Below are 21938 nucleotides of genomic sequence, written 5' to 3' on the forward strand. Positions count from 1 at the left end.
GAATGGCACTTTTGATAAGACGTTGTGGAATCTTAATTTCCCATTTGTGGTCATCGGTTTGCCGACGTTTCTTGTAATTCCAGCCTTTTATTCCAGTGCACATGGATCATTTCAGAATCACGGTGTCCTTTGTCCTCTGCGACTGTCCCCCGATCTTTAGCCTCTGAGACCCATTCAGGCACGACATCCTCTCACCCGGCTGTTTCCGCGGCCAGCAGTGCGCCTTGCGCTTCCTCACTCTTTGTTGGGGTCCTTTGAAATCACCGTGTATTCTGGAGAGGAGTGTGACGCCCAGAAATGGGAGGTGGCCCTGTGGACACTGCGGGACCCCCGCCCGGCTCCACGATTAGGCCGCCGGCCGCCGGTGCGTGAAAAGAAAGCTAAGCGCACAGATGGGCCCTTGAAGTGGAAAGCGATCGAAGGGGAGGGGGGAGCACATCTGGAAGGAACGGCCGCTCCCTGAACTCCCACGTGTTCTGGTAAATAACAGCCAGCTGGAGGGGACATGAGAAGCGGGAGGGAGCTGGCTAGGCTCCCCCCTCAGCCCCCGGCGCCCTCCTGCCCCACCGGCACTGCTCCCAGCTCTTCGGTGATGCCCATGTGTAGCCAGGACTGTGGGGGGGACCCTGGAGGCCTGGTCCGCTGGGCCGCAGCCCAGGATGCAGAGGGCGACCGGGACGAAGCTTCGCGGAGCCCCACACGCGCCCAAAGCCAAGGGTCCGGCGACTGGCTCCTCAGATGTGATCCCAGGCCAACGGCGGCGTCAGCCTCGCCTGGGAACCTGCTAGAATGCGGCATCTCAGGCCCCGCCCCAGACCTGCAGAACCCTAATGTGCGTTTTAACCAGCCGCTCCGGTGACTGGTGGGCACTACTAAGTCCAGGAAACACGGGGGCCGGAGCACAGAGCAGAGGGCGGCCCGCGCGTGAGTCAGGAGGCGGACGTGGCCAGCGGGTAAAGGAAGGCCCCGCACCCCAGCAGCACTCAGAGTGTGGCCCCCGAACCAGTGCCCATTTGCAGACATCCACAGTGACGTGAGGACAGGAGTTGAGGTCCAAGTTTGGAGGCTCTCGCAGAAAGTGGAGGTTGCCGGGGGCCTGGGTGGCTCAGTCGGTTGAGCGTCCGACTCTTGATTCCGGCTCAGGTCACGATCCCGGGGTCGTGGAATCAAGCCCCGAGTCCAGCTCCACGCTGACGGCACAGAGCCTGCTTGGGATTTTCTCTCCATCTCCCTCTGCCCCTGCCCCCTGCTCGAGCATGCACAAGCTCTCTCAACAACAGGAAGGAAGGAAGGAAGGAAGGAAGGAAGGAAGGAAGGAAGGAAGGAAGGAAGGGCTGCTGGGACACCCGAGCTTGCTCTTCGTATGTGGTTTTCCCATTTCATTTTCTAGTAACTCATTTTTATTGTATTTTATTTCAAAAAATTGGTCCAAGGTCGATTGAAGATCGAGGGGGGAAACGTACGTACCAGTTCATCCCTGGAAGTGGCTGGTGGCTTGGAAAACGGAAGCCAACCCTGGCATGGCGAGAGAGGGGCCGGCTTTGAGGATGGCACAACAAGGTCACAGGGGAGGGAGGATATTCTGGAAGGGCTGTGCTGGGGAGGCCCTGGGGCTCCTGTCACAGCAGAGGGAAGGCCTGGCAGAGCCCCTGGCTGTGGCGACTCGACCTGCTGTGGCCACGTTTGGCCCTGGAATTAGGCGGGCAGGTACTGGGGGGCCTCCTGAGGAGGCGGGACATCGGCCTCACTTGCCTGTAGGACCTCGCAATGCAGGTGGGGCAGGTACCACCCGGCGGGGTGGGAGGGGGTGGTGCGGCTGAGAATCCCTGCAGGACACGGAGAAAACACTCAAGATACGAGGACCGATAAACCTGAGTTCACGCGCAGTCCTGCCACTAGCCAGCCGCGGGGCTGGAGCCGATGTGCTCCGTGGTCAGTGACGTCACACCGGTCCCTTCGGATCAGCCACGCCGGGAGTAGTCACCAATGCCGCAAAGCAGGGCTCTTGCCCTCAGGGTTAACCTGCGCCAGCACACCGCTAAACCCGGGGCAAGTCCCTAGCCTATCCTGCCTTTAGTGTTCACGTCTGTAAAATGGGCATGATGCTAATGGCGGCGGTGGTGGTGACTTTGGTAGGGATGCAGGTTTGCGTGGGTGCGCACAGACCCCAAATAGTGGGGATTGAGACAATTTGCGAGTTTCTTCCTGTCGCGCTTGAAAGTCGGAGCGGGTACCGCGGTTCCTGTCACCCTTCCCCGGGGCTCATTCACTGGGCACCAGCCACAGCATCGACTGACTGTGAGTTTCTGCTCTGACTCTCCTTGTCCCCACTTTGGGAAGACTCTGTCTCTTCTGGGGCGGAAGGCTCCTCTCCTCCTCTTCCCCCTCCTCCCCTCCCGCTCCCCCTCCTCCCCTCCCGCTCCCCCTCCTCCTCCTCCCCCTCCTCCTCCTCCTCCTCCTCCTGTGGGTGCCCTCTGCTCTGAATCCAGAGATACCTGATGCCTTGAAGCCTTTTCCCTGCTTTTTCCAAAACACCCCTTTCCTGTGGCAGCACGTGGCTCAGGTCTGACTGATGGCATGGAAGGAAGGAAGGGGTGTGTGGCTCTTTTTGAGGGGCGGGGATTGGTGAGCATGTTAAAATACCATGCTTCCACGTCAGAGGCTATGAGGTGAAGTCACAGAGGGACAGGCCATAAAGGCCCCGGGGGATGAGGGCGCTGGCGACCATCGTAATAACGGTATCGGGAAGAACTCTACACAGCGCTTTACATGGAATCCTTCAGCTAATCCCGAAGCCGCCTCGAGAGGTAACCTTCTTCTGCCCATTGACCAGAGGAGGAAATCAAGACTCACAGGCGATCGGGACATGTCCAGACTCAAGTAGCTCACAGAAGAGACGCCCAGCACCCGCAGAGGGAAGCGCATGGTGGGGGGGGGGGGTTCGCTGCCCCTCCCCCCACCCACCGCCCGCCCTTCTGAGCACTGCTTCGGTCCCAGCACCCCCCATTTCCCCATCAAGGCCCTTACTGGGATTTGTGGGTAATTTCTCACACCACCGTTTAAGAAAGAAAAAAAGCCTGTCTTCAGAAAGCACATCATATTTCCTCCAGGACATCACAGGTCAGGTCAAATGTAATTGTCACCTGGTGCCGTTAGCCATTGTTTCTCTCCTCCGCACGGTGGAAAGTTCTCTCCTTTCCACTCCCCCACGTGGGCTGATCTCAGCCTCGGGCCGTCTGCGCGCCTCCTCTCTCCCTTCCTTCCCGGCTAACCAAACGCTAGGCGAGACCCTGAGGCCTCCGAGTGGGGAATGAGCGAGATGGCATCCTCTTCTCTCGGACTCCAAAGCGTACCGGGGAAGAACGATTAAGCAGGTTTGCGAGCAGTGGTGGTGAACCTGTCTGGCGTCCTCACTGCGTCAGGTGCCAGGCTCCGGGCTCCGCACTCGCCAGCGGGGCAGTGTGCTTGTCCTTACTGTCATGCTTACCGCTGTGTGCCCGTTGCCACATAGAAACCGCTAGACCACGGGATCCAGGTGAGCCGCACAAGGCCACGCTGCCTGCTAATAGGGCTGCCGTCGGCCGCGATCCCTCCTCGCCCAGGGCACGGGGCTCAGCCGTGCCCCAAGCATCCCCTCGTCCTCACGTGTTTCCTGCTGGGAAGCACTGGGGGGCTATGGGAGGGCCATCAGCCCGTGCCGTGACTGCTGCCACGCCTTAGCCCCTCACGAGGGCCCGCAGATCTGTTACTTTCATGGACGACTCAGGTAGAGAGGGCTGTGTGGGAGCAAGGAAAACAGCTATTTCCAGAATGGCCACACGGCACAGCAGAGAGACAGACCTGTGTGAGTCCAGCTCCCCGTCTGAGAAGTGAGCAGGTCCCGTGGCCTCCAGCATGTGGCTCCAGTGGCAGGTGCGGGCGGGCTCCCTCGACGCAGCCTCTGCTGGTCCCAACAGGTGGTTCTCAGCCCTGGCTGTGCGTTAGTGTCGCCTGGTGATTGAAACCTCCCAGGGTGACTTCGGTGGGCCTCCAAGTGGAGAACCCTTGTTAAGACCAGGGGTTAGCACACTGTCTCCCGAAAACCAAATCTCGCCCACCACCTGCTGTAAATAACCTGCTAAACAACACGCTCATTGGTTTACACATGGTCTGCAGCTGCTTACAAACTACAGGGGCAGTTGAGTAGTCGGGACAGAGACCGTATGGCCAGAAAGGCCTCACGTATTAACTATTTACTACCCAGAGCTTTACAGAAGAAGTTTGCCAACACCTGGTCTAGGCAGTTGTCCGTCCTGCCAACCTTCTGAATGAACATTCTCTAGCCTAGAATTTAGCGTGTTAAGTTAGGATTAATGTGAGCTTAAGGGCAGAGGCCCCTCTGAGTGGTACCTGTGGCCCCCAAGCCCAGCACAAGGCCTGGCCCCAGCGAATGCTTACTAATTGGCAGGTGTTCTTTGATATGTTAACTATTGCACTTTGAGCTTCTTGGCCTGGAGGTTTGGGTGACCAGGGAGGGGAGGGACCATACCAGGTGGGGCCGGTTCTCTCCTTAGACACCAGCTCCTTGGCGCACTGACCCCTCTCCCCAGGGCTGAGGGTCCCGGCAGATCCCAAGGAGAGGTGCACAGCATGAGGCCTGGTGAAGAATGATCTCAGAAGATAAGAAGCCGTGAGAACTAGGAGCCTGGGGTAGATGAACAATCGGTTCAAGGTTAAGGCTGTGAAACGCAGGAGGATGTTCAAGGCCCATTACATGACGGGGCAGGCATCTGTTGACCCAGAGTCACTGGACAAGGCCAGAAAGATGGCCCTCTGGGACAGGGATGGGCTCAGCTACACGGTCCAGCCTGCATCCAGCGTTTGAGTTTCACAAATGGTGATATTCTTTCCTTGATTACCTCTGGGGATGGGGGCTTAGCATCTTGCAGGTTAGAAGCATGAGAAACTGGACAAACCCCTAAATATCTGTCAGTAGGGGACTGAATGTTAACTGTTCTTTCACATACAATATGAGGAAACAGACGAGTGAGGTTTATGAGGTTTACGTGTACTGACGTGGAAAGATGTTGGAGATTTTTGTGGGTAAGAAAACAGGTTACAAAAGCATGTTTAATTGGAGACTCTATATGTTAAAAAAAAAAAAAAAGTTGACTTCTGAAAAGGTATATACTAAACTCCTAACAGTGGTGATCCCATTACACGGAGGTGTCATTATAGGGGGACTTTTGCTCTATTGTGTGGGAGTTGTAGTTGTTGGAATAAGCCCGTGCTATCAGGAAAATAACAAAGATGCTTCTACTAGGGATGAAAAAAAAAAGAAGAAAAGAAAAGAAAAAAGAAAAAAAAAAAGGACATTTTTCCTTGTACAGAACCTTCTCATAGCATTGACGAGGCTATCTGCCGATGATGTCTGCCTTCCTGTAGCGTTAACACTTAGGGCTTTGTTCTGCTGTCTGGAACCATCCAGGCCCTAGAAAATATTTGTTAAAAAAACAAAACACAACAACAACAACAACGACAAAAACCGTGTTCAGAGTTTGCTCCCTGGCCAGCCTAGGCCTAGCCCCTCAGTACAGTGGGCAATCTTGGGTGCCGTCATACAACACTTGTCATTTTCTTTTCTTTCTTTTTTTTTAATGTTTATTTATTTTTGAGAGAGAGAGACGGAGAGGGAGCGGGGGAGGGGCAGAGAGAGAGGGAGACACAGAATCCGAAGCGGGCTCCGGGCTCCGAGCCGTCAGCACAGAGCCCGACGCGGGGCTCGAAGCCAGGGCGCGAGATCACGACCTGAGCCAATGTCAGATGCTTAACACACACTTAACTGCGTCAGCAGGCGCCGCAACACTTGTCATTTTCTGACTCGTGTGCGAGCTGCCTTCCTAGCCGATCGGAAGCTCTCTGAGGGCAGAGACTGTGAAGTGACGTAGGCACTTCTGTGGTGCACCCAGCATCTGGTGTAGATTACACAGAGCAGGTCCTTTGGAAGTTCTTGTTGAGTGAATGAATGAATGAATGAGCAGTCCGAGGGAACCAAAATGATCAGTGCATGAGTGTTCCTGTCCCTTCTGCTGGTCATTCGTCACCTTCCCATGTCTCCTTCTCTAGCCCCGCGCATCTGGACACACTGGGCAACTAGACATAAGACGCGCTAGGAGGAATCCGAAAACGGGGGTGGGGCATTTGCCTGGGAGAGGACGGAGACGTCCCTGCATGAGAGAAACGAGGGTGTCAGTGCAAAGAGGAGGCGAGTGGAGGAGTGCAAAGCAAGTAAAAGGCAAAAAGGAATTGAGGAAAGATATCAACATGTACGGCCATGGGCGGTGTTCTCCCGCAGACACGATCATGATTGGAATTGTGTCTACCTCTGGGGACCAGACTGTGCTCCTGGAAGGGTGATGCTCCTCTGGACTGGACCAGGCGGAGCTCCGCAATTTATCTGGGTTACAAAGAGGCGAGCGCAATGTGGGAACACGGCCCTGCCCAGTCTCGGGCCCCAGCAGTGCTGGGCCAGGGGTGAGGGTTTCCGTGTGCAGCTGCCCCCACCAGACCCTCGTCAGCCTCTGCTCCGTGCTTCGCATCTCTGCCACACCAATGCCGGCCCCCTCTGGAGCTGCAGTGATCCTGAGACGCCAGAGGAGAAGGCAGCCACGCACGTTGGTGGGAAGGAGCCACCTTCCAAACCTGTGCCAGAAATCAGAGGGCGGGGGGCTTTGTTTATGCGTAGACATGCCTCGAGGAAGTGCTTTGATTTAGTGAAGAAAAGAGACCCAGCTGATAGGAGTCCATTGGCCCCAAATCAGAAAATAGAGGGAAGCAAAAATAAGGCTACAGATTTAATCCCTCTATTCTCATTATCTAGGGTTAGTTCCTGTTAGCCTTTCGGTATAGATTCTGCCAAATAATCTTTTGTGCGTCCCGGTGTATACTTTTTAAATCAAACTGTGCGCAGTCTTTTGTCGTGTCCCGTTTGCGTCTTTTTGTGAGAACACGTGGGTTGGCGTCCCTGCTCCGCCTCTGACTTATTAGCTGGTGGCGCTTGACTGGTCTCATTAGCATCCAGTGCCTCCGTTTCCCCATCGACAAAGTGGAGATAATGACGACCATCGAAGGGGGTTGCGGGAAGGCTCCCACGGGGCAGGGGGGGTGGTGGCACAGAGTTACTTTGCACAGTTGTTCTCGAGGGGAAAGGACTGTACCTTTGTTCAGGTCCTGGGTCTCTGCCAACTCAGCTGGCTCTTTCTTACGCAGGCTTTTGGGTCCTTTTCTTTCCAGGCTCGAGAAGGGGGATGGGCTCGAGGAGGAGGACCTTCACTTAGATTGTCGCCACGAGAGACACCCTGCCCGTAAGTGGCCTCGTCTGCGGTAGCCCGCGCTACAGATTCGTGGGCCATCCGCGGAGAGGGGACCCCGGAGATGAGCCAGGCCCGCCTCTCCCCGCACCCCTGCTCGCTCCCGCAGACACACACCGCAGATGGGGAAACCGAGGCCCGGCACCTTGGGCTGTAGCAAGTCTTCTGCACGCGGCGGCCGTGGCCCTCTCGCCATGGGGGTGGGCTGCTGGGAAAGCGAGAGGGACGCTGGGTGCCTAAGGGCAGGCAGGCGAACCACAGCTCAAGTCCAGGTTGGGTTGTCCGGAAGGGAGGACAGCTCCGGGCTCGACGGGAGGTGACAGTGGGCAAGATTTGGGCCGTGGAGGCGTGTGGCAGCCAGAGTGCACTGTCTTCGTCTACCTGGCTGTGGGGGATGCATCGGCAGAATCTAGGGCACCCATTAGGAAAACAAAGGTCTGAACCAGAAAGCGAAGGGAGGCGAAAGGAGAGAGGGCCTTGTTCCAGACGGAAGAAGAGGGAGCCAACGTGAGATTAAAGTGAAAGTGGCAACATCTCAGCTAAGCCCGCCGGATGCCCACCTCACCCCCCTACCAAGGGCCTTTCATGCCTGATCTCAGATGCTTGCTGACCCCGAGCATGTTGCAGTTGAGGAAATTAAGGCTCAGAGAGGTGGGGTAGCTTGCTCAAGGTCACACAGCTTGGCCACCTGTGGCAGAGCAGTTCAAGCAGACGCTGTCCGTGCCTGCTGTCTCAGGGCTTGTGGGAAGCGAAGTTTCAGTGCCCTCCGGCTGCCGGTATCTGCATCGCTGTGCCAGGGGGCTTCCCCTACCTGCGATCACAGAAGGAGGGAAGTGCCTGGGGAGCTCCCTGCGTGGGCTCGCTCCAGGCCTGTGTTTGGCCTGGTCCCCTGCAGGGTGAACAGATCCGGGTAGTGGGTTCCGCAGCCCTCCCGGGGCTGGCCGCCTTCCTTCTGTGCACCCTGCACCTCCTTAACATCACGCACGCTCCCGTCCCTACCGCAAGGTCTGCTGGGGGAGACTCACACTAAGACAGTGGAGGCTTACACCCAGGTCTGTCTGACCTCAGGTCCCGGGAACTGAAGGAGAAATGGCTCAGCTTGGAGGGAGGGGCCTGGGAGGAGAAGAGGAGAGGTCTGGTCCTCACTCTGGGGGCTCCCGAAGGACGCGCTGGCCCGGTGAGGTGGCCAGAATGCCAGTGATCTGCCTGAGGAACCGGGGTGGGGGGGCTGCTGCAGTGGACCCTGGCTCACACACTGAGATTGCAGGCCAGGTGTCTGTGCTGGAGTGGAGGGCTTCCTGGAGGAAGGGGTCAGGAACCAGGGCATGGAGGGGGCTGGGGAGGGCCCACCTCAGGGATAACAGGGGGGTGCAGAAATCCCTCCGAGGGGCTCAGAAGTCACGTAGTACGGACGAAGGCTGAGAACCCTGGCCGTGTGCAAGTGCCATTGGCTCCTGCTTGATCCTGGGCCTCCCCATACTTCCTGTAGAATGGGTAGGAAGCTCTGGGTGGAAAGAAGCCACGGGGCCTGTCTTGGGGGCAGGAAAGGCCAATCCCTGAAGCCCGAGGACGAAGAAAGAGTGGAGGAGACCCAGTCTGGCTCTAAGAGCAAGCCCCGGAATTAAGAATGAGGACACCCAGGGAGGGGGGAACTGCAGAAGCCCTCCCCCCCCCCCAGCCCAGCCCCCACGGTCCTCACCCCTGCCCTGGTGCCCATGTCATCTCCCAAGCAGCGTTTCCTCCCCAAGACAAGCATCACATGCAATCACCAGGTCCGCAGCCAGCAGAGAATCCATTATTTGTTCCCTCAAAGACACAGCCATGAGCGACAGCAGACGGAGGCCCCCACCTTGCGGGGCTCACCGTCTAGGGGGAGAGAGAAAGTAAGAAATGACTCAGGAACCAACATGACAGTCTCAGGTACAGACCAGGCTTCAGAAGGATCGGGGGAGCCTGATGAATGAGAAGGGGCCGGCCAGGGGAAGACCCTTCCGGCAGAAGCTCGCAAATGCAGAGTCCCCGACGGAGGAGGAGCCAGGACTAGAGGCCGGTGTGGCCGCAGCAGGGAAAGCAGCGATGCTGGCGACCGACCTTCGGCAATAAAGATACAAGTGGGTGGGTTCAGGAACTTTCTGCTGGCAGAACTGTCCGAATGGCTTCCTTTGGGTTCTCCCCGAAGCAGAGCCAGAGATCAGGATTCAGCAGCGAGCCCCTGTCTGGGTGAGCCCAGAAAACACAAGAAGGAGTGGGGAAGGCAGCCTAAGCAGGGAGAAGCGGGCGTCAGGGAAGGACACAGTGTGGAGGGGACCACCTTGAGCCCCGCGGGGGGACGCGGGCAGCCAGTGCAGGACGCACATGTCCGAGTTATGGCTGCAGATTCAACAGCGGATCCCCTCGGGCGTTGAGGGCTGCTGGGGGTGGGGCACGGTGCCTGCGTTCCCCTGGGGCGGGTGGGCGAGCCCTGGCGCACTTGGAGGTCAGCAGCCTGTACCCCCGCGGGGGCACCCATAGCATCGGCTTGTCTGATTGGAGGTGAGGGGCGGGGCAGTCAGGGGCAGAAGTTTGCCCCAGCCATCGAGGGTCTGGCGTCCCCGACCGACGGGTATGGAGAGGACAGGTTGGGGCGGCGTGGTGTGCGGTTTGCGTGGGGTTGAGGGGCCTTGCAGGGTGGGAAGGGAGGTAGTTGAAGCCGATGAGATCCTCTAGGGAGCACACCTGGGGTGGGGAGGGACGGCGAAGCAGCCAGATCCTAATGCCTTGGGGGTCACAGAGGAGCCATGGAAGGTGGTGGGGAAGGGGCTTGGGAGGGTTGCCTGCGGCCCCCCGGAGGTTCGGCGGATCCCCACTCCTTGGATCCCATAGCCCAGGGAGTGCCTTTTATCAGGTAGCCCAGCCGGGGTAGGGGGGAGGATGGCTGTCCACCCCAGGGGCCACAGGAGGCACTGGGGGCTCCAGTAAAGCCAGGAAGGGAAAGATCCCATCTGCTGTCCGAGGGGGACTTGGCTTCGGGCACTTTAATTACCCTCAGGTGGCTGCTGCTGTGGTCCCATGAAAGTCATTTGTTCCCCCACTTGTTCAACACATCTCTAGGAAAGATGCTTCTCTGGGCTGGGCCCATGCCGGGTTCTGGAACGTGGGGGGTGAATAAGGTGTGTTCCTGGACTGGGCAGCTCCCAAGCATGGCCGTGTGGTGTGGCCAGAACTGAAGCGGGCTCAGCGCGGGCGCTGTGTCAGCAGAGGGGCGGCGCCTCCTCTGGCTCGGGCTGGGGGCAGGCTGCAGGACAGGGAGGGGACACTTGGCCAGCAGCGATCCAGCTTGGTAGAATCCTACAGCTCCACCGCTTCCTGGGCTAGGTTACAAAAATTGCCGACAAGAGGAGCTCGGTGCCACGAAGTCTGCTGACACTATGTCACCCCGGTGTATGTTCCGAGAACTTGACATATATCCACTAATTCGATCCTAAACACCGTCCCGTTTTACAGGCAGGGAAATTGAGGCCCAGCAAGTGGCAGAGCTGGGATTTGCACCCAGCCTGTCTGGCTCCAGGTGAGCCGCCCCACGTCGGTGGGTGGCTCCTGGGCTGGGCACAGCCATCCACAGACGCCGGGCGGGGTGCGGGGACCCAGGGCCCAGCCACACGAGGACTTGGTCCTCGCAGACCTCACGGGCGACAAAAGCAGCCTGATCGGGCCGTCTGGGGAGACAACGCCATCTCCAGAATATGCAGCCTCTTAGCTGCGAGTGGGGTTTGGGCCAAGAAAATATTTTGGAAATGCCTGGTCGAGTTTTGCAATATTTCTGCACCGAACAGCTGCTCCGGCTTTGTGGTGGGCTGACGCGGGCAGGAGGAACGGGGGAGGAAGGACGTCAGCGAGCCCACATTATTAAAGGCTTACTGTTTGCAGGTCTCTGCTCAGCACTTCGCAGCCCTGGGAAGGCGGGGTGATGGCTCTCCCTGTGGGCGTGGAAAAAGTGCGGAGCTGAAAGGCACCCTGACTTGCTGGGATCTCTGGTCCCCTGGGGGATACAGCCCAGCCCAGGGGGCCATCTTCCCCCTTCCTCCGGGTACGGTGCTATCCCTGCTCCGGCCCCCAAACTCCCACCCTCACCTTTTCTCACTCCCCCCTCCCTCGTTCTGCCCCAGCCCCCGTGGCCTCTCTCTTTCTAGAACATGCAGAACATCCCCCTCACAGGGCCTTTGCACTTGCCACTCTCTCTGCCTGGCATGCTCTCCCTCTGAATCATCGCATGTCTCACTTTGTCTCACCTTGACTGCTCGGCCAGAAGACCACTTCCTTGGAGAAGCTTCCCCTGACCGCACCAGCTTCCTTGGCGGCCCTTGTAGCACCCTGTCTTCTGTTCTTCATAGAGCTTGTCCCTCTCTGAACTTACCTTTTATGTTTACGGGCTTGACTTTTGTTTGGTTGTCTCTCCCAACCACGGTCCGGGGAACAGTGCCCCGTCTTGTTTTGCTCGCGTCTGCATTCTGAGAGTCTAGAACAGTGCGTTACATACAGCAGGTGCTCGGTTGTTGGCTCCAGGTTTCTCCCACCACCTCCCGCCCAAGCGGCCGCGTTTCCCTAAGCCACTCCATGAACCTTTGGTGATCTTAACTGCTCCGGGAGTCGCTATTTTTTTCTCGGGCTCCTGTGATATGGATTCTGCCACAGTTTCTTTTTCCCGAGGAAGGCATTTGCTTTTGAAACTTGCCTTTGGGGCTTTGCAGTGCCCCCAGCTAGCTCCGGAGCACATCGGATGTGACATTTGATGGAGGCGATGCTGCCATATGGTCCAGGTGTCTGCATCTTTCCTTCAGGGGCAACTGGGGTTTGCAGCTGATTGCAGCTGTCAGGTTCAATGCCCGAGACAAGCTTTTGATTTCGCCCGGTGTGTCTGTAAGGCCAGGCTAGGCTGGGCAAGAGGCTGTCACTTGCCGGGTGCAGAGGTGGCTTCTGGGAATTCCGTCTCGATGGGTCTCTGCCGCTGCCGCCCTCAAAATAGCAGAGGGAATTTGGGCGAAGACTTGCCTGGGTCCTGAGCTGCTTGGCATTTTTATTAGATCAAAATCAAATCCAATATCGTACTGCTCAAGTCTGCTTCCTTTATTAAAATGGAAACAGGCAGTATTTCTGAAATAAATACGAACGCCAAGTCGCTGGGCACCAGACAGGTGTGCAGCCTGGAGACATCCGAGTCCCTGGCACTGGGGGCTCAGAGATCCAGGCCAGCACTGACACCAGAACCACCCGGGTGGCTCCTTAAAATACAGATTGCCGGACCCCGTCTCTGAGTTTCTGGCTCAAGAGGGCTGGGCGGGGCCTGGGAGTCTGCATTCCCAAGGGGTCCCAAGTGATACTGTTTCTTGCTGCTCTGTGGACCAGATTCTGAGCAGTCCTCGGCCCGGAGCCAACACCTGTCCCTCTGAAGCTGCGGCCGGGAGCGAGTTTGCATCTTGTCGCTTGGTCGGGCTCTTCAGTGGCTTCTGGATGGAAACTGCTGTTTCTAGGGCCAATTCCTCCCCAATCCGTCCTCCTAAGACACAGTTTTGATCCTGTCTCCCCCCCGCCCCCATCCCTTCCTAGCTCCAAAACCTCCCGTGCTGGCTCCCATGGCGGGTGTCAGGCACCATGCCAACCCCTCCTGCACATTCCCAAAGAGGCCTTCTCGCCCCCCATCCCATCCCCGCTTTGTTTCTCCGCCATCCGTCCCTCTCGGAATCCTTCTTTGCTAAGTGTCTCCCCACTAGAATGGAGATACCAGGAGGACGGGGCCTCGTCACCGCATCTGTGTGCTTAGCCCACTGTCGGCCATCAGCACACTTCTGGCGAATGATTTAGCTTAGTCCATGACCGTTTCTGCCCAGGGCAGTGTTCCTCCAGGGGCGCCTGGTCCTAAGAAACGCTGGGGGCTCTTGTCAAAATACAGAAATCCCTGGAGATTCCACTTTCTTGGTTTGGGGCAGGGCCGAGGAATCCACATCAGGGAAGTCTGGTGATAAGGTGCAAACCCCAGGGGCAGATGAACCCTGTCCCCCTGAGGGGGCATTGCTGTGCCTTTTACCCCCCCGGCACCCAGCGACTCTGGCAACCACAGCCCTCCACGCCTCACCCCGCCAGCCGCGTTCACCCCGCTTTCCAGCCACACAGACCTTCTTGCTCGCCACCAACATTGCTAGGCTTTTCACACCTCCTGAAAACCTCATTTACCTGCCAAGAACCTATTTCACACTCTGTTCCTTCTGCCTGAAAAGACCTGTTCCCTTCCTCTGCTTGGCGAAAAACAAACCCTACCCGTGGAGTTGCGCGCTTCACGTTGCTTTCCAAGTCTAGTTCAAAGGTCTGGGGATGGCAGCCAGGCCCCTCTTCACCCCCTGCCAGAGGTGGTCATGTTCACCTCTGCATTTTTCCTGCCCTGAGGCTCATGTCTATAAGGTGGGGTTTTATGGTGGTTACAAGCTCGGCCTTTGGAGGCTGCCTGGGTTGAAATCCAGCAGTGAGACTTTGGGCTCAACTTTGGGACTTAGCCTGTCTGGGCCTCACTTTCCTCATCTGTGAAATGGGCATAGTAATGGCACGTCACTCATATTTCAGGTGATTAAATGAGCCCGTGTACATGAGGCACAGTGAATGGGTCCTGCCACACTGGGAGAGCTGGGGACACGTGTGCCCTCCAGTGTGTGTCTGTCTCCCTCACTAGCACTGGCAGATGTCTCACCCAGGTGTGCAGATCCAGCACCCATCATGGAGGCTGACACACAGTAGGTGCCCAACAAAGGTTTGATAAGAGAATGAAGAAATCAGTGGTCCTGGGAGAGGTGGAAGGTTAAGTGGACTCAACCTGATCCCAAGTGTGGAAAACAGATGAGGAGCATGTTATGGCCCAAGAAACATGGGGTCCCCAGAAGATGGACTCCAGGGGTAGGGTGGCTCAGTTGGCTAAGCATCCAACTCTTGATTGCAGCTCAGGTCATGATCTCACTGTTCGTGGGTTTGAGCCCTGCATCAGGCTCTGCACGGACAGCACAGAGCCTGCTTGGGATTGTCTCTATCCCTCTCTCTCCCTGCTCCTCCCCTGCTTGTGCACATGCTCTCTCTCTCTCTCTCTCTCTCTCTCTCTCAAAATAAATAAATACCCAAAGAAAAAAATACCTTTATATATAAAAAAAGAAGATGGACTCCAGCGAGGAGAAGGAGGAGGCCCCCATTTGGGCTCCTAAGACAAGCTGCCCCAAGGTAGACAAAATCCAGCCTCCCCTCCACATGGATCTCACACACACCTGCTCTTCTCCCCAGATCTGCATTATCAATCCCGTCCCTGGAATTGGGCTAGGTGCTGGGGACACAGTAATAAGAACAGCAGAGCTAGTCTGTGTCCTCATGTCACATAGAGCCTCGTAGGGGAAACTGGGAGGAATCAAGTAAATGGATATTACCAAATATGCCAGAGTCTCTGAAGTGCCCTCAGGATACAGATTTATGGAGCAGGGTTGGCTTGGAGAGGCAGTCATAGTGCCCTCGCCAAGGTGGTGACATTTTAGGAACGGCAAAGGGATGATAGTGTCACTAGCTGAAGGGCCCCCAAAGCCAGACACCTCAGTGCCAACCTTGATTCATTTCTTCATCACTCCCCTAATCCCATCTCTTTCTAGAGGAAAGAGTTCGAGGTTAGGCTGTGGGTGGGGCCATGAGTCTTGAAGAGAGGCTTTCAGCACCTTGGAGAGTGCATGTGGGGGGATTGATGGGACGGGGCGGGGGTGTTGGCCTTGGTCTGTTTCTTCTGGGCTGGGCTGCTGTGGGGTCAGAAAGGCCAATCCCAGCCACGTGCCCACCGTCATCGATTCCTCTACCAGCTTCAGAGCACCTTGGACAAGTTACATCCCCTATAAGTGCCCCCCTTTCCCTTTTGACACGTGTGTGGTGGCATCGGCATTCTTGGCTTTAAAGGGCCCTTCCAACTCAATGAATCCGTTCCAGAACAGAGGATGTGACTGCACACAATTCAGCAGAGCTAAGAGCTGATCCCCTGGGATCTAGGTGCCTTGAGGGAGTTCGTGACAATGATTTTCCACTGAATGATGGAGAAGTTAGGACCGAAGAGACAGGACATTAAATATGTTCATGTTCATCTGGGCCAAATACTCTGCTAAGCCTGGGAGCTTCCAAGGGAATTTAAAACACAGTACCTGCTATCAACCCTCTGAGTGGCACCTTGGACAGATCTCTTCCCCCCTCCCCCTGCCCCCCACCACCCCCTGGAGCCTTGGCTTCCCCGTCTGTGAACAGAGGTGGTTGAATCCAGATCCTCTCTAGTGCTGGTATTTTGCTATTTCCACATCTGTCTGAAGTCAGATAATGAAGGACTTCTAGCAAGGGGGCCCGCTGGGCCTGCTGACCCCTTTGTAACCCACATCCGTTGCAGGCTCAGAGAGAAGGCACTTGTCAAAAGTCACACAGCTTGGAAAAAAAAAAAAAAGCTGACACAGCTTGAAAGCAGTGGAGCCTGGATTTGAACAAAAAAAAAAAATATTTTGAGAGAAAGAAAGCATACGCATGGGGGGGCGGGGGACAGAGAGATGGGGAGAGAGAAAATCTTAAGCAGGCTCCACGCTCATGTGAGCCTGACGTGGAGCTGAATCTCACAGCCGTGAGATCGTGACCCGAGCTGAAATCAAGGGTCAGATGCTCAACCGACTGAGCCACCCAGGCGCCCCATTGATTTGAACCTTTGACTGCCAGACTGCAAGTATAGTCTTTCCCCTTCAGCCTGGGTCCAAAAAAGGAGAGACTGACCAAAGAGCCTCTCGTAACGTACAGCATCTCCGAATAGGAGCGGCAGGCAGAGCTCTTTCTCCAAGCTTAAGAATCGCTCCATCCTCGTCCCGCATGGTTTCTTCGTTTGTTACAAAAAGTCAGCTCAGGACTAGCTCTGTGCCTGGCCAGGTGCTGGCGGCCAAAGGCTCCAGGATGACAGCAGCCCCGGTCCCCGCCTGCACTGAGTCCCCAGGTTAGCCGGGGAGACCCTCATGAACACGAAGTGACAAGCCCAGGGAGAAGAGATCTGCACCGTGTTGTGGGAACACAGAGGAGGGAGCGAGGCCTGTGTCTATAAGGTCATGGAATTCTTCCGGGCGGGGGGGGGGGAGCCTTTGAAAGACAAATGGGGCACTCAATAGCCAGAGAACAGCAGGGAAGGGCACCGGGCCAAGGGACCAGAATGTGTAAAGCCACGGAACAGAGCCTGGAACGAAAATGCAGGCGGGGAAATAGTCAGAGGTCAGAAATGGCCTCCTGTGCGTGGGGACCGAGTCCAGCCTGAGAGATGCCACTTGGCCCACAGATGGTTTTAAAAGCGTCCATGGTCATTATTTAAAGCCAGGAGATTTTATTACGAAATTCTGATTTTCAATGTCTCCAAACTTTTTGGAAAATCTGAGGGCCCATTTTCCATGGCAACAGTTGGCCAGAGCTGAAGAATGGCCCCTTCTGGCTGCTTCACCCACTTACGTCATCTGATCGGGCCTCGTTGACATGTTGACGTGGGATTCTCCAATCTACAGCATAAGGTGCTCTTTTGGCTACACTGGCTGATGACTAGCCAAAAAGTAAAGGGACTGAGCGAAGGGAAGAGAAGGTCATGGTGGCCTGGAGTGGCGGTGGGGGGACCTCCTCAGGCATGGGGAGGACAGAATCCCTGCTCTCCACTGTAAATGACTCTGGGCCCCAACCCCCTCCCGGGAGGCCGAAGAGGAAGGAGGGCCCCAGTCCTCAGTGATTTGGCCTCTGGATCCAGGAGACAAGGAGCCTGATTTTAACTCAAGGAAGGGCAGGGATCATGGCCTTCCTTTTTCCTTCGGAATGCATGATCACTTCTCTGTTCCAACAAATTCTCCGGGGTTCTGCCTGTTGGCAACGGTTAGAGCAGCCACGATCACTTTTAAATATTCATTTAGAAAAACAATCAAATCTTTCTGCACATCAAATATTTGCCTCTAGATTTTTTTTAAAAAATCCAAACACCTATAATCTTGGCAGCATTTGCTTCCAAAGAATGCAACTATTTCGGTGACTGGGGCCAAAACAAATGTTTTTCCTGAGGCCAAACGGTTCCAGAATGTTTGCCAAATATTTCGTACCCTTTTTAAAATACGGTAAAATTAGCAAAGCACTAGCATTAAAAAATATGGAAAACAAAAAGTCAGGGGCGCCTGGGTGGCTCAGTCGGTTAAGCATCCGACTTCGGCTCAGGTCACGATCTCACGGTTTGTGAGTTCGAGCCCCACATCGGGCTCTGTGCTGACGGCTCGGAGCCTGGAGCCCGTTTCGGATTCTGTGTCTCCCTCTCTCTCTGACCCTCCCCCGTTCATGCTCTGTCTCTCTCTGTCTCAAAAATAACCGTTAAAAAAAATTTTTTTTTTATTAAAAAAGAAAAAACCAAAAAGTCAAGGCAAAAACACAGAACAAAACCCACAACCGTCCCCCACCCCCTAATGGGCACAACTGTCCTCACCTTTGCTTGTTCCCTTCCGGCCTTTGTCATGAGGAAGACTGTCCCAGTAGAGCTGCTTTGGGGGTGCAGGAGGAGTAATGAGCTGCCTGTCTTAAGAGGTGTGCAAGCAGGCGCTTGGCCTCAGCAGGAATTCCCACCTCCGGGGGGGCTTGCTACAAAGGGCCCATGTGACCCCGAAGGATGACAGGAATGTCTGAGCATCCACGATTGCTCCGAGGGGAACAGAACACGGAGCAAACATCTTTAATGCGGAAGTTTGATCGAGTCCGGCTCTACCATAAGCTGTGAATCGCGAGACCGCTGCTTGTGCCCGCTGAGCCTCAGTTCCCTCATCTGTAAAATGGGGTTGCTACCTCACAGGCTTGTGAGGCTGGAATCAAGTAGGGTATAGACCGTGAACGCCGGGTCGCTGTTGGTTTTCTCTCCGGTCCTCCGGCCCGTCTCTCCTCCCTCTGTTTTCCCCTCTCTGGCGCCTCCGGCTCTGATCCGTCACGGAACATCTGCCACGGGTCAAGCCATCGTTCTCCTTAGCTCGGCGCCTAACGGGGGGCGGAGCTGGGGACTGCCGCTTGGGGTGTGTGCTCCGAGATGAGCGAAACACCCAGGGGCGGCAAAGAGATGGCAGGGCCCTCCTGTAGGAGGGGAGACGGGAGCCGGGCCTGGGGGGTTGGACGCACAGTAGGGATAGGGACGTTTTAGCAGGTGGGTCTGGTGTGTTAGAAGGCGGTGAGCGTCTGAGAACCCAGAGAAACCCAGGAGCGAGCATGTCGGGTTGGGGCGAGAGCAGCCAGCCTTCCGCTGGCCCGGGGCCCCTGGGAGCAGTGGGCGGTGGAAGGGGCGTGGTGGGGTCTCTGCCAGCTGCCTTGGCCCAGGAAGCTGCTCACAGTTACTTTGGGTGCCCCCGGGCCCTCCCCCTCGGTGCAGGAGTCACGGACACTGTTCTCCTTCTCGCCCTCCCACACCGTGTAGCTCAGGGACGCTTGACGGGGCGGTGGGCACACGGGTACGTGCCGAGGTGGTTGCGGGACGGCGGGGCGGGGCGGGGGGGGGGCGCGGACAGGGCAGGCGGATGGAACATTGGCGGATGGGTGCACGGCGGTGAGTTAGCGGACGCGGCGGCGGGTTGGGAAGTGGACACGCGAGCAGGTGGGGCGGAGGGTGCGGGTGTTGCGGGCTGCAGGTGGATGGGGATGAGGGCAGCGGGGCCGCCGGGCGCGTCGAGGGGGCAGGGGGGAGGAGGACGCTGTGATGGGCGGTGCGGGCGTGCTGACAGGTGGCAGGGGCACGAGCGGGTGGGTGTGGGACGGCGGGTGGGCTGCGGGTGGGGAGAGTGTGAGAGGAGGGTGCCGGCGGCGGGCAGCGGGTGTGTGGGTGGCGGGGGGGGCGGCCGACGGCACTGACCGCCCCGTCTCTTGGCAGGACACCACCCACACATGGGAGATTCCTGGCCGCGGAGCTCCGCTCACGAGATGCCGGAGCTGAACCGTCAGTGCTGGGTCCTGGGGCACTGGGTGTGACCGAGACCCAGCCTGGCCCCCGGACCTCAGGCGGTCGTCGGAACCGGCCCCCTGCCAGAAGGCCACCGGTCTGGCGCCCCTGGAGACCCGGCCCGTGTGCTGTGAACTGATCCAGCCTGTGTGGGAGACGCAGGCCTGCCCTTCCCACCGCTGTCTGGGGCTCAGGGCCCTGGCAATGGAGCCGGGGTGGCCCGAGGGAATGCGCAGGGCTGCGCACCGCGACTCTGGGACAGCAGCTCCTGACCCTTGCTGCCGTCACATGCGGCGCCCTGTTTGGTGCAGCTGGGACGCCAGGAGAGGCAAGGTCATCGGCCACTGAGGGCCGGCCAGGAAGTTCAGGAGGGGCCCTGCGGTCGCGAGGCAGGGAGTGGGTGGGGCCTCCCGGCGCTGGCTCCGCAGGGGGGGAGGGGGTCACACAGCAGGCACATGGCAGGGCCACAATAAATGCTTGTTGAACCTGTCGTCTTGCTGTGTGTGGAGGCCAGTTGCTCTTTGGGCTGTGGCTGCCCCCCGTGGCCCCACCCTGTCGGGTCCTCAAGGAACCTGAAGGTGAGACGGCCTGAGTGTGCTGGGGTCAGGGCCAGACACTGAGGTTTGGGAAGGAAGGAGAGCAGAATGTAGCTGGGTCTAGGGGGTTGGGTCGGGGTGGAGCCAGCTGGCAGGCCGCCCTGGATTCCGGAGGGTGGGCGAGGTGGGGGTGGGTCAGGCAGGTGGAAAATTTGGGAGACGGGCCCTCAAGCCCGGGCCCTATGCTGCCCTGACCCCCTGGGGACCCTTTGCCCTGTGTCTGGAGCTACCTTTACATCAAGTCCTAGGGCTCAGATGCCTGGGGAAACAGGCCTATTGTAAAGATGAGAGAACTTAGAGTCACAGAGATGAAGTAACCTGCCCAAGATCACAGAGCTAGCAAATGGCAGAATTGGGGTCTGAACCAGAGCCTCATCTCTTCCCAGAAGGAATTCTAGAGCTTTCCCCCAAGTAGAGAATGTTCTTTGCCCTTCCATCCACCCATCATTCGTTCATCATCCATCCATTATCCGTCATTTACCCATCATCCATCCATCCATCGGTCATCTGTCCATCCTTCCTTCCATCCATCCATCATCCGTCCATCCTGCCTTCCATCCATCCATCCATCCATCATCCATCCTTCCATTCATCCTTCCATCCATCCATCCATCCATCCACCCTTCCTTCCTTCCATCCATCCATCATCCATCCATCATCCATCCTTCCATCCATCCTTCCATCCATCCTTCCATCCATCCATCCATCTATCCTTCCTTTCTTCCTTCCATCCATCCATCCATCCATCCATCCATCATCCATCCTTCCATCTATCCTTCCATCCATCCATCCTTCCTTCCATCCATCCATCCATCCATCCATCCATCTATCCTTCCTTCCTTCCATCCATCCATCCATCATCCATCCTTCCATCCATCCTTCCATCCTTCCATCCATCCATCCATCCATCCATCTATCCTTCCTTCCTTCCTTCCATCCATCCATCCATCATCCATCCTTCCATCCATCCTTCCATCCATCCATCCTTCCATCCATCCTTCCATCCATCCATCCATCCATCCATCTATCCTTCCTTCCTTCCTTCCATCCATCCATCCATCATCCATCCTTCCATCCATCCATCCATCCTTCCATCCATCCATCCATCCTTCCATCCATCCATCCTTCCTTCCATCCATCCATCCTTCCTTCCATCCATCCATCCATCCATCCATCCATCCTTCCAGCCATGCATCCATCATCCATCTACCAGTTGTCATCCTTCCTGTATCAGACGTTCATCCATCTTCCTTTCAGGTAGGACCCACCCTCATTATTTAATCAGCCGTGTATCCATCTATCCAATGATATAGCTCATTGTGCCCCTACGATGTGTCAAGGACTGCAGGAGGCACTTGAGATAGGATATTGAGCCATCCAGACAGGGTGTCTGTCCTCACGGGTGGGCATGACAGATAACCAGACAGATGGTTATTATACGGTGGTGTTGTGGTGCCCGACTCCAGGGCCAGGCAGCCTGGGTTAAAAACAATTTATTTATTTATTTATTTTTAATTTTTTTTAACTTTTTATTTATTTTTGAAACAGGGAGAGACAGACCATGAACAGGGGAGGATCAGAGAGAGGGAGACACAGAATCTGAAACAGACTCCAGGCTCTGAGCTGTCAGCACAGAGCCCAACGCGGGGCTCGAACTCATGGACTGCGAGATCACGACTCGAGCCGAAGTCGGCCCGCTTAACCAACTGAGCCGCCCAGGCGCCCCAACAATTTTTTTTAATGTTTATTTATTTTTGAGAGAGAGACAGAGTGAGAGTGGGGAAGGGGCAGAGAGAGAGGGAGACAGAATCTGAAACAGGCTCCGGGCTCTGAGCTGTCAGCACAGGGCCTGATGCGGGGCTCGAACTCATCACGGCGAGATCGTGACCTAGGCGGAAGTCGGACACTTAACCGACTGAGCCCCCCGGCGCCCCGAGGCAGCCTGGGTTTAGATTCCAGCTCCTCCACGTGAGACCTTAAGCAAGTGACCTAACCTCT

General features: G+C 56.7%; 1 protein-coding gene across 3 annotated transcripts in view; it reads left to right on the plus strand.

The window, feature by feature from the left end:
• GSG1L (GSG1 like) overlaps positions 1-19834 on the plus strand; it is a 206487-nt gene extending 186653 nt beyond the window's left edge. Inside the window, exons 6-7 of one of the 3 annotated variants that reach the window (XM_023246297.2) lie at positions 7273-7343; positions 19276-19834. In XM_023246297.2, coding sequence (XP_023102065.1) covers positions 7273-7343; positions 19276-19373 — 169 coding nt within the window. In that variant the 3' untranslated portion in view covers positions 19374-19834. Of the gene's footprint in view, positions 1-7272; positions 7344-19275 lie in introns of those variants that run through there. The other 2 variants (XM_023246295.2, XM_023246296.2) reach the window with 2 other exon arrangements.
• The last annotated feature ends 2104 nt before the right edge of the window (positions 19835-21938 follow it).

Source organism: Felis catus, chromosome E3, assembly GCF_018350175.1.
Source record: "Felis catus isolate Fca126 chromosome E3, F.catus_Fca126_mat1.0, whole genome shotgun sequence".
NCBI lineage: Eukaryota > Metazoa > Chordata > Mammalia > Carnivora > Felidae > Felis > Felis catus.